At 41.6% G+C, this 13,295-nt stretch overlaps 1 protein-coding gene across 2 annotated transcripts; it reads left to right on the forward strand.

The window, feature by feature from the left end:
- On the forward strand, positions 1-13,067 carry SLC25A15 (solute carrier family 25 member 15). Of its 2 annotated transcripts, XM_066544938.1 has the most exons (8): positions 1-69; positions 617-722; positions 2,411-2,538; positions 5,441-5,699; positions 7,990-8,127; positions 8,455-8,624; positions 9,666-9,824; positions 10,724-13,067. In XM_066544938.1, the coding sequence occupies exons 3-8, from the start codon at positions 2,484-2,486 to the stop codon at positions 10,846-10,848; spliced, it is 906 nt and encodes a 301-aa protein (XP_066401035.1). In that variant the 5' UTR covers positions 1-69; positions 617-722; positions 2,411-2,483; the 3' UTR covers positions 10,849-13,067. The 2 variants fall into 2 exon arrangements, with proteins under 2 accessions (XP_066401035.1, XP_066401036.1); XM_066544939.1 differs by lacking the exon at positions 1-69 and having other exon boundaries at positions 315-722.
- The last annotated feature ends 228 nt before the right edge of the window (positions 13,068-13,295 follow it).

Below are 13,295 nucleotides of genomic sequence, written 5' to 3' on the forward strand. Positions count from 1 at the left end.
CGCGCCGCCTCCATCGCCGCCTCTTTCGGGGCACAGGCGGCGGGGCCGCTCGGGCGGGCGGCGGCTCCGGTGAGCGGGGGCAGCGGGCGGGGGCCGGCGGGGCGGGGGCGGTGGCAGCCGGCCCGGCGGTTCCCGCGCACAGGCCGGGATGCGCGGCGGGCTCGGGAAGCGCGGCCCCCGGGAAGCCGCGGCTGCGGTGCGGCTACCCGGGAGAGGCGCCGGGCCCGGGGCGGGCGGGCTCTGCCAGCGCGGGCCTCCGCCGAACGCAGGCCGGGGCTTCCCGCTCCAAACGGGCGGGTGTTGGCGGAGGGGGAGTGCCCAGCCTTCCTCCCTGAGGAGGGCTGGAGCTCTCCCGTGCGCTCCCGCCGGCAGCACGTGTGACAGCGGCGGCGAGCCCCGCTGCTGCCCTGCCGCTGCTGCCGCCCCGTGCCGGCCTGCTGTGACCTTGGGGAGCGGAGCTACGGCCTGCCCACGCGGCTAATGCAAGGAGCAGCGCTGCCTTCTGCGTGCATCTCAGTCTTTGGAGACTGCATGGGCAGAGAGAAACATCTGGGGCTGAAATAACATCCAGACTCTGCAGGACCTGTCACACTAACCAATGCTTCTGTATTTCCAGGTTTGAGGTTTGGATTTGCTTTGGAAGTCACAGAGCAGTTCTACCGACCTCGTTCTACCGACATTCAACTTTTAATATAGTAGTATTGTTACAAACAGGAAAAAGGGTATGTACTAATATAATACTAATTTAGTTTTGACTAAGACTTAAATCTTCTGAAACTGACACTGGGCTGATATGGATCAGACAACTAAACTTCCTTGTCTCTTAAAAGGTCCATATTTTTATAGGCATATACTTTTTTCCTTCTGCTGCCAAGTTTTCTGTGGGTGATCTGGCATATGCTCCCTTTGAGGACTGGCACAAATCGATAAGCACTCAGCATGATGAAAGCAGTGTACATTTTACTGAACGCAGGAAATTGTTGCTTTCTAGTAATTCCTTTCATTCAAAGTCTGTCTCAATGATTTTTTTCTCCCCTAAATGAGGAGCAAAACTCAGAGTGCAGTGTGATCACTAATGAGACATATAGGATAATGCATAGTTTGGCCTTGGAGCTTCCAGGTTGAAGTAACAAGTGGTGTGCCATGCTGTCAGTAACAAAACAGTTCAAATCTGTTGTGAAATTACTTGTGTTAGTGTCATTTATTGCAAGAGCAATGTTTTATTTTGTTTTAAACTTATTTAGATTTATGTAACAGATTGGATGGGTGAAGGCCCTGAGTGACACTATTTGGCCTACTGGTGAATTTTTCTAATGTTCAAGAATAATAAATCTGTTTAGAGACAGGCTTTCTTAAAGCCTTGGTTGTATCCAAGTGTCTATGTTTCTTGTACGAAGGATGTGGTTTATACAATGTGTCTTTCTATGATTTTTTCAAGGTAGCCTACTGGGAATTATGTTTCCCATTCAAATTATTCCAAAATACATTTTGGGAGGTAACAGGCTTCAAAAGAAGCATTACAGTAGATAGAGAAGTGAAAATTGTTCTGTTTACTGATGTACTGTGCTTGAAGACAGGCTTAAAAGCCAGTGAGGCACTAATTCACATATGTATTTGTGTGGGTTTTAAGACTCATGCAGCTTTTTGACAGCACTGCCAGACAGCAGCACAGTTCTGAAACAGTGGGAGCTCTTTGGCTGAGTTATTTTACCCCAGATAAATAAGCTTGTTTTAACTGCTTGCCCAGTGAAAGTATCTTGATGAAAACTTGAGAACTGAATTCATTTGAATGTTTTATTTCAAAGTGTCATATTTGTATTTCTGCTTTCCAGCTGCCTTCCTCAGAGATGAGGTGTAATTCTTATTTATAATATTCTGTTGTGGGGGGGACTTGCACTAGGAACATGACAGCCAGACACAATTCAAGATGTTCATATTCATTCCCTTTCTACTCCTCTTCTGAAAGCCACCCAGTGTATCATCATGGGTAGAGTTTTCTTAGCTGTTCTTCACCACGAGGAGAGCAGATTCTGTTTTGCTTTATAGGTGAGGAGCTGAGACAAGCATGAAGTATTCCAGCCTTAGACACCTGAGGGAAGACTATGCGTCTATAATCAATATAAAAGTAACCTTCAGCACTGTTCCCTGGATGTACTCTTTAGCTTTCATTTGAGAGATCCAGGGAGATAAGAAGCTGGAAAGCCCAAGTAAGCTGAAGCTAGGCAGTGATACTCCAGGAGATCTGCCCAATGCAGCAAAATCAGTCAAAATACAAGTATGCTAAGTCTTGTTAGTGAGCACAACCATTTTCTGTCTCTAAATGGAAGAGTGGATCTGAGGGCGTTCCTGTAATGCTATTGCCTGTCAAGTTATTGTAAACTGTGTATGTTTTATCTTTCTCTTCCCTCAGGAGACAAGTATCTCCATACCTAACAGGAAACAGGAGACTTTGCTCTGAAATAATTGATAAACAAGTGTGAAACATGAGGATCAACTCTGCTGTTCAGGCTGCTATTGACCTCACAGCAGGTGCTGCAGGTAATGCTTAATTGCACAAAACTTCTGAGAGACAGGTTTAATGCCTTTGACTAATATAAAAACAGTTTGCATTTGCTATAAAAAGCCTCACCCTCTGTGTTTTAAGGGTATAAGGAGAAGCAGTGACCTCAGCCAGTGTTGTAACTGTATCACTATTGCTCCTCCCTGGCAAAACCCCTGCCACACAGTGACGAAGACCTAACACTTTTCTCAGACTAATCATTTTCTATAAGGAGGTTTTAAGTTCTGCTTACATGAGTTTATGAATCAGTCAGAGTATCAGCAGAGTTTTGCAAGGAAGTCAGTGTGTAGTTGATTCAGGTGCTGCTTTTGTCACAGGAACCGTCCCTAAGTGAAAGGGACAAAAGGCTACCTGAAGGGTTTCTGGCTCTGACAACATCCTGGTGTGAATCTCTAAAACCTGTGAAGCTCAGTAGTAGAACTGATGATGAATTCGCATAACTGACTTCCACTTCAGTCTACTCTGTGCTGTAAAATTTTGCTGGACCAGTTGTGTGGAAATGGTTGCACTTTCTCACTGATATTGCCATGTTGGTAATGTCTGTGGCTCAGGGATGCAATTTTGAACTCTGCCAGGGAAAAGGGGTCTTTTTGACACTTCTAACCTAAAGTGGTTATATGGAAAAGGTGGAAGATTTGTCTAATTTACTTTTGTAACTAGTTTAGACAATGTTAGTGATCTTTTTTTCTTTCCCACATAATAAATATTGCAGTCAGTCCTTTCATGGCAATGTTAATGCTGTGAATATGGCAGTATTAATGGTGTTAAGTGCATTCCATGGTAGTTATTGCAGTCATTTGTCAGAGTGGAGGTTAACAGTGCAATGAGAAAGAGGGGGTAACAGCACAGGTCCAGTGTGGCAATCTCTGCACTCTTTAGAAAATGTAATTAAGTAAGCAAACAGCTTGTTCGTCCAGAAAATGCATAACCTGGTTTTACCTTCCTCTCCAGATACAGTCTTAACTAGCTGATAAGTAATGACATACTGAGGCAAGCAAATTCTGGACAAGAATAAATAAGTCATTTGGCTGTCTGTGGTCACAGTCCTTCGCCTAGGATCTAAGCTACCTCTAATACCTTCTTTGATTCAGTAGGACTCTTTTCCCCACCACTGCCACATTATTAGGACCACACTTGTCTGAATGTTCAAACAGATTTGAATTTCTGGGTTTCTGGTTTAATTTTGTAGTTCAGTTGGGTTTTTTGTGACTCTTTACTGCTGGCTGGAAAATTTTCTTTTTTCCTCAATATTTCAGATAATAACTAGGACTCTTGGTCTTTATCTTGAGGCTTACAAAATTCATTGTTGCCATTTACTAGGCTTTTTGAGCCAACTCCATTAACAGTCTTTTTGGAACAGTCATTCTGTCAGCTCCAAATTTTTCAGCTTTACATTTTCAAGAACATTCCTGGTTTCCCTGGACATCTTCCAACAGCCATTATTTTATTACAGGAACCTAGCATTTGTCCTGTAGATTAATATCTACCTGACTTCCTGCAAATAACACTGGCTGAGCCTTCCCAGCTCCATTTTTCATTTGAAGCTTACATGGGTGTTACTGGTCTGAGCCAGCTACTTTTCTCCTTGGTTATCCTTCCAGAGCAGGAAACTCTTCCTGCTTCCTTGCATGATTTGCTCTGAAGCTCTTAATGAATGATCCATCTGGTTGGGAAGGAGGTTTTAAGGCAGCTAGATCCTGAGTTTCTCTCAAAGGCCTCGAGTACCTCTTTGCAGAGAAGCAAGAACAATGTTATACAAATGTGTTTGCAAAGAGTAAAATGGACTGCTAATAACACTAGTTAAACAAATACTTACTCTTCTCCCCACTTAAAAGAAAAACAACTGATCTTAATTGGATGCACAAAATTGTTTCCACTTCAGTTGCTTTCCTATCTGAATTTACAGATAATTTAAGGTATGTGCATGTCAATTGTGCTTTGGTTAAAGATCAGCTTCTGTTTTAGTAAAGTTCTCTCTTGCTAAAAAACAAAACCATGAACCCTATATAAGGTACACCTTTCACGTGTTTCCTGTCAAGTATCTGCTTCTAATAGATTGCTATCACTGTACACTGTTTCTTACTGAAAAAGTGTAACATCAGCTCTTCCTGCAGACTACAGAATTGAGTTAGATCTTGCAGAAGAACACTGCACTCTGAGATAAATGGTTATTGATGACATTGATGGAAATATCACACAAGTTTTCAGGGTATTGACCTTGCAGTTCAGTTTGGAAAAGATAACATGTTGAGAAACTTTGCCCTTTTGCCCTTTTTCAGCTTACACTTGACACTTCCAGTCTCTGGAAAGAAATGTGCTTAACAGCCACCTGGAGTTTTGAAGTAAAGGGTTTGAATCTTTGGTTATCAATTTATTATGTATGATCAGTTTAGCACTCTCAGCAGTGTTCCTCTTGTCCTGGAGGAATCACTTGATTACTAATCTTTCAGAGTTGAGATTTTTTTTTGTTATTATTGGAATGTAAAATCAGAGATGCCTTCTGAACCACTGCATTAATGGGCAAAGGAAAATGTTATTTAACTCATTGACACAAGTGACTTGATTGCAGAACAATACCTCTAATTCAGTACAAGCTTCTGGAAGTGAGCTGATTCATTTAGATGCTTGCTTTTCATGAGATAAAAAATATTTAATAAGAATCGTGATGTTACTGCTCCTTTGTCAGATTTTTTTTCTTAAGGTAACTAAATTCACCAGTGACAATTGACGCCATTGTGCTAAAATCAGTGCACTTGTCGTTTCCTACAGGGAATTAATTAATCTTTGCATTCTGTGTGATTTTCCTAATACTGGTGCTCCAGCATAGGTATTGCAGTTGTGATAACCTTCAGCCATTGTTAACTTCCACTGCTTGCCTAGGTGGGACAGCCTGTGTGGTGACTGGCCAGCCCTTTGACACTGCAAAGGTGAAGATGCAGACGTTCCCCAACATGTACAAAGGACTTGTTGACTGTTTTGTCAAAACCTATAAGCAAGTGGGATTTCGAGGCTTCTACAAGGGAACCTCACCAGCACTTGTAGCCAACATTGCAGAGAACTCCGTTCTGTTCATGTGCTATGGATTTTGCCAACAAATTGTGAGAAGAATTGTTGGAGTAGACAGGAAAACAAAGCTCAGGTTAGTAATAAATATCTGGTTTGTATTTTAAAATAAGTAAGTATGTAAAATTTCATGTAATTGCTATTTACCAATACTGTACTGTCAGGTGCAAGTGAGGTCCCAGGCTCTCCTCTGACAGTGTACAGTGTAGTAAATTTTGGAATATAGGCCTTAGTGTGACAATATAGTGTCTAATATAACAGAGCTGTCTACTAATCAGTCACTGCAGCTGGCTGGTTTAGATGATCACAGCTTAACTGGAGTATTCAAGGCCTGGAACATTTTTACCAATAGGATGGAGCATTTCAACACCTGAAAGTTTGTATTGCTTTAATATCTAGGTTGTTCTGATTTTGCATGGGAGGTAGTGGCTTTTCTTACAAGGAGGCATACTAAGGGAGAAGGGCACTTTTCTAATATTGTCTTGCTTTTAAAAATGTATTTATTTAAGGTTCAAAAGCTTCCTCACCCTACAAACCCCTTACCTTTTCCTACCCATTAAAATGTAGGCGATAGGCCTACCAGCTGTATGTTTCACTTCTTCACTGTCTTTTGTGATCATGCTGAGAGGTAGACCACAGATGTGCAGATGTCCTAGGATCATCTCACATGACTGAAGCACCATGGTCATGCTGGATGTAGGGAAGGTAGCGCAGGAAACTTTGAAACAGTATATTGGTGTACTACTATGTCTTTGGAGTTGGATACAGAATGGGAATGTGCGTATGTAGCAATAGCAAGCACCTTTGGCATCTGACAATCATTTCCGTGGTCAGGTTTTGGTGCTTTTCAGATCCAAGATGGCTCTTTAATGCCTTGTTGATTCAAGGTCAAATAGTGTGACTGCAGAGCTGTTCTAGGACAAAACATTAAAGAATTTAAGTTTACTTGGAAGATTGTCCCTTGGTGTTGTTTCCTTATTCTCTTCATCTGGATCATTGTGGGGGCACCTTATGAGGCACAGAGAATTGTATTGACATGGTCTTCAGCAGGGCCCTGATGAGAACATGTGGTCTGTGCAGGACATCCCCACCCATTGTTACTGTACTGTTACACCTTCAGAAAAGGACAAACTATAAAACATTTTTCAGTTAAAGGAAAACATATCACCAATGTATAAGTCACAACGAAAAGAGATGAAGAGAGAAATGCTAAATTCTGTTTATCTTTTAACATATGCTTAGTTTAACCAACAGATTTCATCATAAAGTCTAAAGTGAGACAACAAATTGGAAAGAGAAGTGCTAAATTCCATTTGCTGCTCTGCAGGCAGTTACTGATATCTTCCACTTTGAAAATTCTCACTACTGCCATATCTGAATGTCACGAGCTTTGATTCATGTCGTAACTTGAGTTTTGTGATGCTTCAAGGTGAAAAATTGTAGCTTTAATCTCTCATACTACAGATGAATCAGACTGCTGGGCACAAGGCAAGCATCACCCTTGGATGGAAAGAATTTCTCTGCTGCAGTGAGATGAGTCTCAGCTGCGCTGACTCCCCAGTTCTGAATGAGGAGCTCCACTTCTATGCTATTATGCAGCTCCTGTCCAAAACACCAGTGTCTGTAGGAGCCTGTTTAAAATGCATCATTAAACAGTGTTGCCCTCAAGTATTAGCCTTTTGAGTCCTGGCAGTTTAGCAGCCCAGAATCTGTGGTATGTGTAAAATCACCACAAAATAAGCCCCAGTTTTGGAACACTGAGTCACTGCAGATGATAGTGCTGTCTTGTTTGGTGATGTGATTTATATTTGTGCTATCTCTCATTCACATGGTTGCATTCATCACAGCACAGCCATACAAAGATTACACTGATCCATTGTGCCTGCTTGCAGTTTTCTAGCATCCTCCACTGAAAGCCTTTATAAATACTGGTAAGGTGAATTTGAAAATACTGACATCTATCTATATGAGGTGATTATTGCTCCTATTCTCTTTGGGGAAGTAATAAGTAACCAAAAGTTTCTCAGTAAAACAAGTCTATGAAAATCTTCATAAATGCTATTAAATCTTCCCTTCCTGGCTTTTACTCTGCTCCAATTACTGAAGTATAGCAAAAAGGTTAGAGGTTGCAATATCTCTTTGGTGTCAAAAGGGTGTCTTTCAGTTGTATAAGAATATGGGATGAGCTAGGTTTTTCTTCCCTCTGGTTCGAGTAACTGCCCTTGCCCTTAAGAATCTTCCCCCAAGACTGCCAGTTTTTCTTGATGGTATTTAGGGTACAGGTGCAGGAAGCTGATTGCTGTTGCTGTGGCTCTACTGCACTGAAGGTCAGTGCCCAAATACCTTCTGCAGTTTCTTTCTTGCAGTGATCTACAGAATGCTGCTGCAGGCTCCTTTGCCTCTGCTTTTGCCACCCTTGTCCTCTGTCCCACAGAGCTGGTGAAGTGCCGGCTACAGGCCATGCATGAAATGCAGTTGTCAGGAAAGATAATCCAGGGACACAAGTAAGTATATACCCAGCTCAATATCCCTGAAATCTTTCCTTGTGTATTATTTCTTCAAATCCTGTACTGGCTCAGTGTCACATTTATAGTGCACTGCTAACCAGAGAAGAGTTGTGGCTGGGAGGGTCACAGCCTGCTGACCTTCTGGGTGATGGTAAAGCTGGATGCCAGTGAAGGGCTCCCAGCAGGATCTTGCTCTAAGTCTTACATGAATTCAATTGTTTGCACAATAGGTCTCACCATTAATTGTTGCTGCAGTTGCCTATTGGTCTGTAACTTCTCATTATCTGGCTAATAAGTATCACTAACTGGGTCAACCTCTCTCAGTACAGTTTGGTCAGTAGTGAAGGGTGTTATCCAAAAGGATGGTCCCCTTGGATTTTATCGTGGCCTGTCAAGCACTTTGCTGCGGGAAGTACCAGGCTATTTTTTCTTCTTTGGAGGGTATGAACTGAGCCGGACATTCTTTGCCTCTGGGAGATCAAAAGATGAATTAGGTATGGTGCCTTTTTACAGGTGGGTTTTAGCATGCTGTCATGGGGGACATAAAGGGGGGCATATCTTCTCTGAAGATATACTAATAATGTTGTGAAATACATGCAAATGAAGGAAATGAGGCATATTGAGGGCTAAATATGCCTCATTTCCTTCATTCCTAAATATGGGAGGCTGCATCTTATATATACACAGTAATAAATTATTGAAGTGACCATTTTCATCCTGCTTCATCCTGCAATGAAGCAGGATGTATCATAAATACAGAAATAACACAGTGAGCTAACACTACAAAACTGCTAAAATATCTGACCCCACACTGTAACACAACTCTGAACTATTTCATTTCAGCTGCCATTCAGAGTGATTTTGAAGGATTTAGCTGCATTCTCTTGAACAGTGTATTCAAGTATATGCTGAACTGCATGCTGGCCATTAGATGTAGTTACAATGATAGTAAGAGAACACTGAGATTGAAAATTAAAAGGGAAAAAAACATGGTGATGCCAGAACAAAGATTGCCTGTCTCCTGTTAAAAGACTGAACCAGTCTTGCTTGGAGTCAGGATTTCAGCTGCATGCATTTTGGACATGTAACAAAATGTTTACAAACATCTGATCAGAAATAGAAAATCAGAGTGCATCATGAAAGAAATGACTGATTACAAAATAATTCTACCAAATTCTCTATATATGATTAGTAACACTATATGATGTTTCTCTAAACCATTTCACAGTTAACCTTGGAAAGTGATTACAAGTGTTAAAAAAAGTGAATTTAGTTAATACAATCAAAATTGAATTCTGAGTTATAGTTTTTTTAACACTGCCAATAATCTAAGAGGCACTCTTTATAATCTTTGAGTTTCTAGTTGACTTGAAATTTACCAGTGTCTTGAAATTGACTTAAAGGTTAATGAGAGAACAACTGCTCTTTTGTCATAAGCAGCTTCCTCTGTTCCCTTTGAATCCTGTAGATGAAGTAATATTATATTTGTGTTAGTGAATATTGTGGTGTATAAAAATGTATTTCTTAACTTTTAGGTCCCATCCCTTTGTTACTAAGTGGAGGTTTTGGAGGCAGCTGTCTGTGGATTGCTGTGTATCCTGTGGACTGTGTCAAATCTAGAATTCAGGTTCTTTCAATGGCTGGAAAACAGGCAGGCTTTATGGGAACATTTGTAACTGTTGTGAGAACTGAAGGTGAGTATCCAAGCAGATCAACTCAATCTATAGGGCTGCAGACTGAAATCTACACCCTCCAATACCCAAAATCATTTAAGAAACCTAGTCCAGTGATAGTGTATTAGAGACATACAATAACTGTTTCTAGCAAATGAATATCTATCTCATGTAGTGTGGAAAGCTTGGATTCTAGAAACTGCGACCTAATTCATCTTCCCTGCCTTTTGGTTCAGGAGATGACACACTTAAACCTAACAGAAGCTTACTATGGCTTAAAAGCAGATAAAGAAATGGGCTCTATTACTTGTGACCAAACCTATACATGAAAACTGAAGGGACTAGGTAAGATTCATGCAGAAGATATCTTCACCTCTAGAAGTTAATATATGGTTGAGGATTGATTTATCAAACAGCCCTATCCAGCCTGGAAACTTGAGGCATCTACCTCAGCATCTCCTCTCTGGAAAAGGCCTGTGTCAGGCACTTTGGAAGAGGGTGAATATACATGAGAGTATATACATGGCAGCAGACATGAATCCTGGCCCCATTGCTAGGTAGGATAATCATCAGAACTGGAGTCTGACCTGGGGCACAGCTCTAACATAGTCTTGCTGGCCCCTTGCCAGCTGTGGTACAGCCACTGTCACGTTATCTCAGCTGGCCAAGACCTTGTCATACCTGAAGTAAGCATCTAGCATAAGCCCTTACATGGCTAAACTCCTGTTACAACATTAGATACTCCCATATCAATATCCAGTACCACTGCAATCAGTAGCTACACCAGTGAGTTCAGCTCTCTGTGTTCATGCTCCTCTAAGCAGAAGCATTGCTTCAGTATCCTTCACAGGTAAGAGCAGAGTGGTTGATGCAGACAGCCACTTCAATAAATGGCTAACTGGCTCTGGTTTCATTTCTAGGCGTGCTTGCCTTGTATTCTGGACTGACACCAACTATGATCCGTGCATTCGTGGCCAACGGGGCGCTGTTCCTTGCCTACGAGTACAGCAGGAAACTTCTGATGAAACAAATAGATTCTTACTGATACCACCTGGCAGATGAAGAACAAGAGATTGCTCAAGGGTCATTTAAATAAATGATGAAAAACACATAGATCACATGATGGTCTGAGCAGAACCAAGTCAGTGACCTAATTTTAGGAACTCAACTCCAGTTTAAGATTTGTAATCTTTTAAAATCAGGTGATTTTATGGAGGTGTGTATATATTGCTTGAATTGCACAAGCAGAACTATCTTCCTCTTACAGATTCTGCACTAGGTACACTGCATGTCATAAATGTCTTTCCTGACCCGTACTGGTGCTAAAAATATTTACATTGACCTGTGGGGTCTAATGTAACATGCAAGAGTAGGTTGTGAGTTGTCTACAGCAAAGCACTGGTTTTAAAACTGTGCTGCAATTGTGACCTTTTGCAGTTGTTGCTGATGTCTGACTCAAAATAACATCAATTCTTGTCTAATCTTGTTGAGTATAGATGACTTGGAAATACTCCTCACCCAGACCTTTCCTTCTCTAGCTACACCCCCGTTCTGCTCTGTCTCCCTGCTGCTCTGTGACTTGCTAAGGTCATGGAAGAGGGTGTCTGACTTACATACTCTATCCCAGTGAATGGGTTTATAAAAGTAGGAAACATTCACCCCTTACCTTATATGGGACTTAGAGCCCAAGATATGCCGACATTTTTGATAAAAGAAGCACAGTAACAACATTAAGGAGGCTATGCTGCATTCCATTGTTTCCTAAATCCTTTCAAGAAGTGCTGGAGTATGCTAAGCACCACTTAACGTAAGGGATACTGCTGAAAATAGCTGCTGCCTCTGAGTATGTAATTCTAACTTTGTGCAGGCTCCCATTTAGATCACCTTGGCATAAATAAGGTCACATGCTGGAAGGACAGGAAGCTGAAGAGGAACACAAAGTCAGAAGTGAGTTGTTAACTGACACCATGGTCTCTGACATAGCAGTCTTACTGGGGCTGCAGTCTTACCACTTGCTGTGCCTCTTCAGCTGAGTGGAAAGAGCTCATATGATTGGATAGCTTGTATCACCTTCAGGCCTGGAGGGCATGGCCAGCTTGGTCATGTTATTTGATTAAACATGCAGTTAGTCAGTACTACCCAAAACGAAGCAGTGACACCTCTTTCCAGATGCCCCTTTTGTTCTTCAAGTAGAATGCTCTTTCTGTAAGCATGTTCTGCTCTGTAAGAAGCAGCTACTGCCTTATTCTGGAATAAGTCAAGCAGGTCTTAGAACAGCACAAACTTGTCCTGAGTTGTACAGAGATGCTGCCTGGGTGCTCTAACTGCAGCCCACCAGCGTGGGGGCAGTGGGGGGCACAGACAGAGCCCTCTAATTCACTGAGATCACCACAGCTACATGGAGATGAGCAGCTTGTCACAGCAGCAACCACATTTGTCAGAGATAGAGCTGGAACAACCTAGTTTTGCATGTTACAGCTTCCCTTTCAGATCCCAGAAAGAGGAACAAGCTTTAGGCATAGATGAAATCACCTCAATACCTGCTGCCTCTTGCAGTGGAGCCAGGGTGCACTTAAACTGGCTCATTCCTTGCATTGTTGCAGCCTCTTTGATGGAAGGTGGTTGCTCCAGTTCCACAAAATCTTGTTCCTCCAGCCTCCAAGTGCAGAAAGAACAATTCATCTCCCTTTCATATACCATGAGAAAAGGCAGTTAAAGCAGGGCATGGCTGAAGATTCTTCAGTGTCTATTGCACCAATACCGCTTGACTGACTGGTACAATAGGGGCAGCACTACTCTGAATTGCCAGTACTTTAAAAGGAATTTATACCAAATGTTTAAATTATTCAGGCAGGAGGATGAGGCTTTAAGAGTTGTTAGACTTCCCCTTCTTTTCAAAGTTGTCTAGCCAAGATAAATAGTATTTTTGTACATGTTTCTAATAGTTATGAAAAGGTGAGGACAGACTCCACCTCAGTGAAATACTTCAATCTTTCTTAGATTTGTCTTTGCTTTCATTTTTTAAAGCTCATGGTTGCAGTTTTTAATACAAAAATTGAAGCTTCAAGAGAAGCAGGGTATTTAAAACAACCTACAGCAAGAAACTGGTGGCATTTTTGAGAGCTTACCTTCTGAAGTTGTTGTAAGCAGTAATTTTTCCATTCAGAGCTGCTTAAGCTGTACACGTGTATCAGTTGTTCAGCTAAAAACTTCATGAAGTTGGTATAAAAATTCACAGAAATAAAGTTTCATTTGATTAACTGAGTACTTGATGATTGTTTATGCTATTTAACAAGCTCATATAGCCGAGAAACAAAAAGGTTGAATTCAGCATCACCTCCTTTCTGGAATGAAAGAAAAAGACTTTATACAATCAATGAACACATAAAGCCCTCAAAACTGAGGGAAGGGGGGCAGCTAGAGTAAGGTGCTGTAAAAAACCTGCTGATTTTACATCCATGGAAAATGAAACCCATACTTCAGCACTTGGCC

Source organism: Molothrus aeneus, chromosome 2 (assembly GCF_037042795.1).
Source record: "Molothrus aeneus isolate 106 chromosome 2, BPBGC_Maene_1.0, whole genome shotgun sequence".
Lineage (NCBI taxonomy): Eukaryota > Metazoa > Chordata > Aves > Passeriformes > Icteridae > Molothrus > Molothrus aeneus.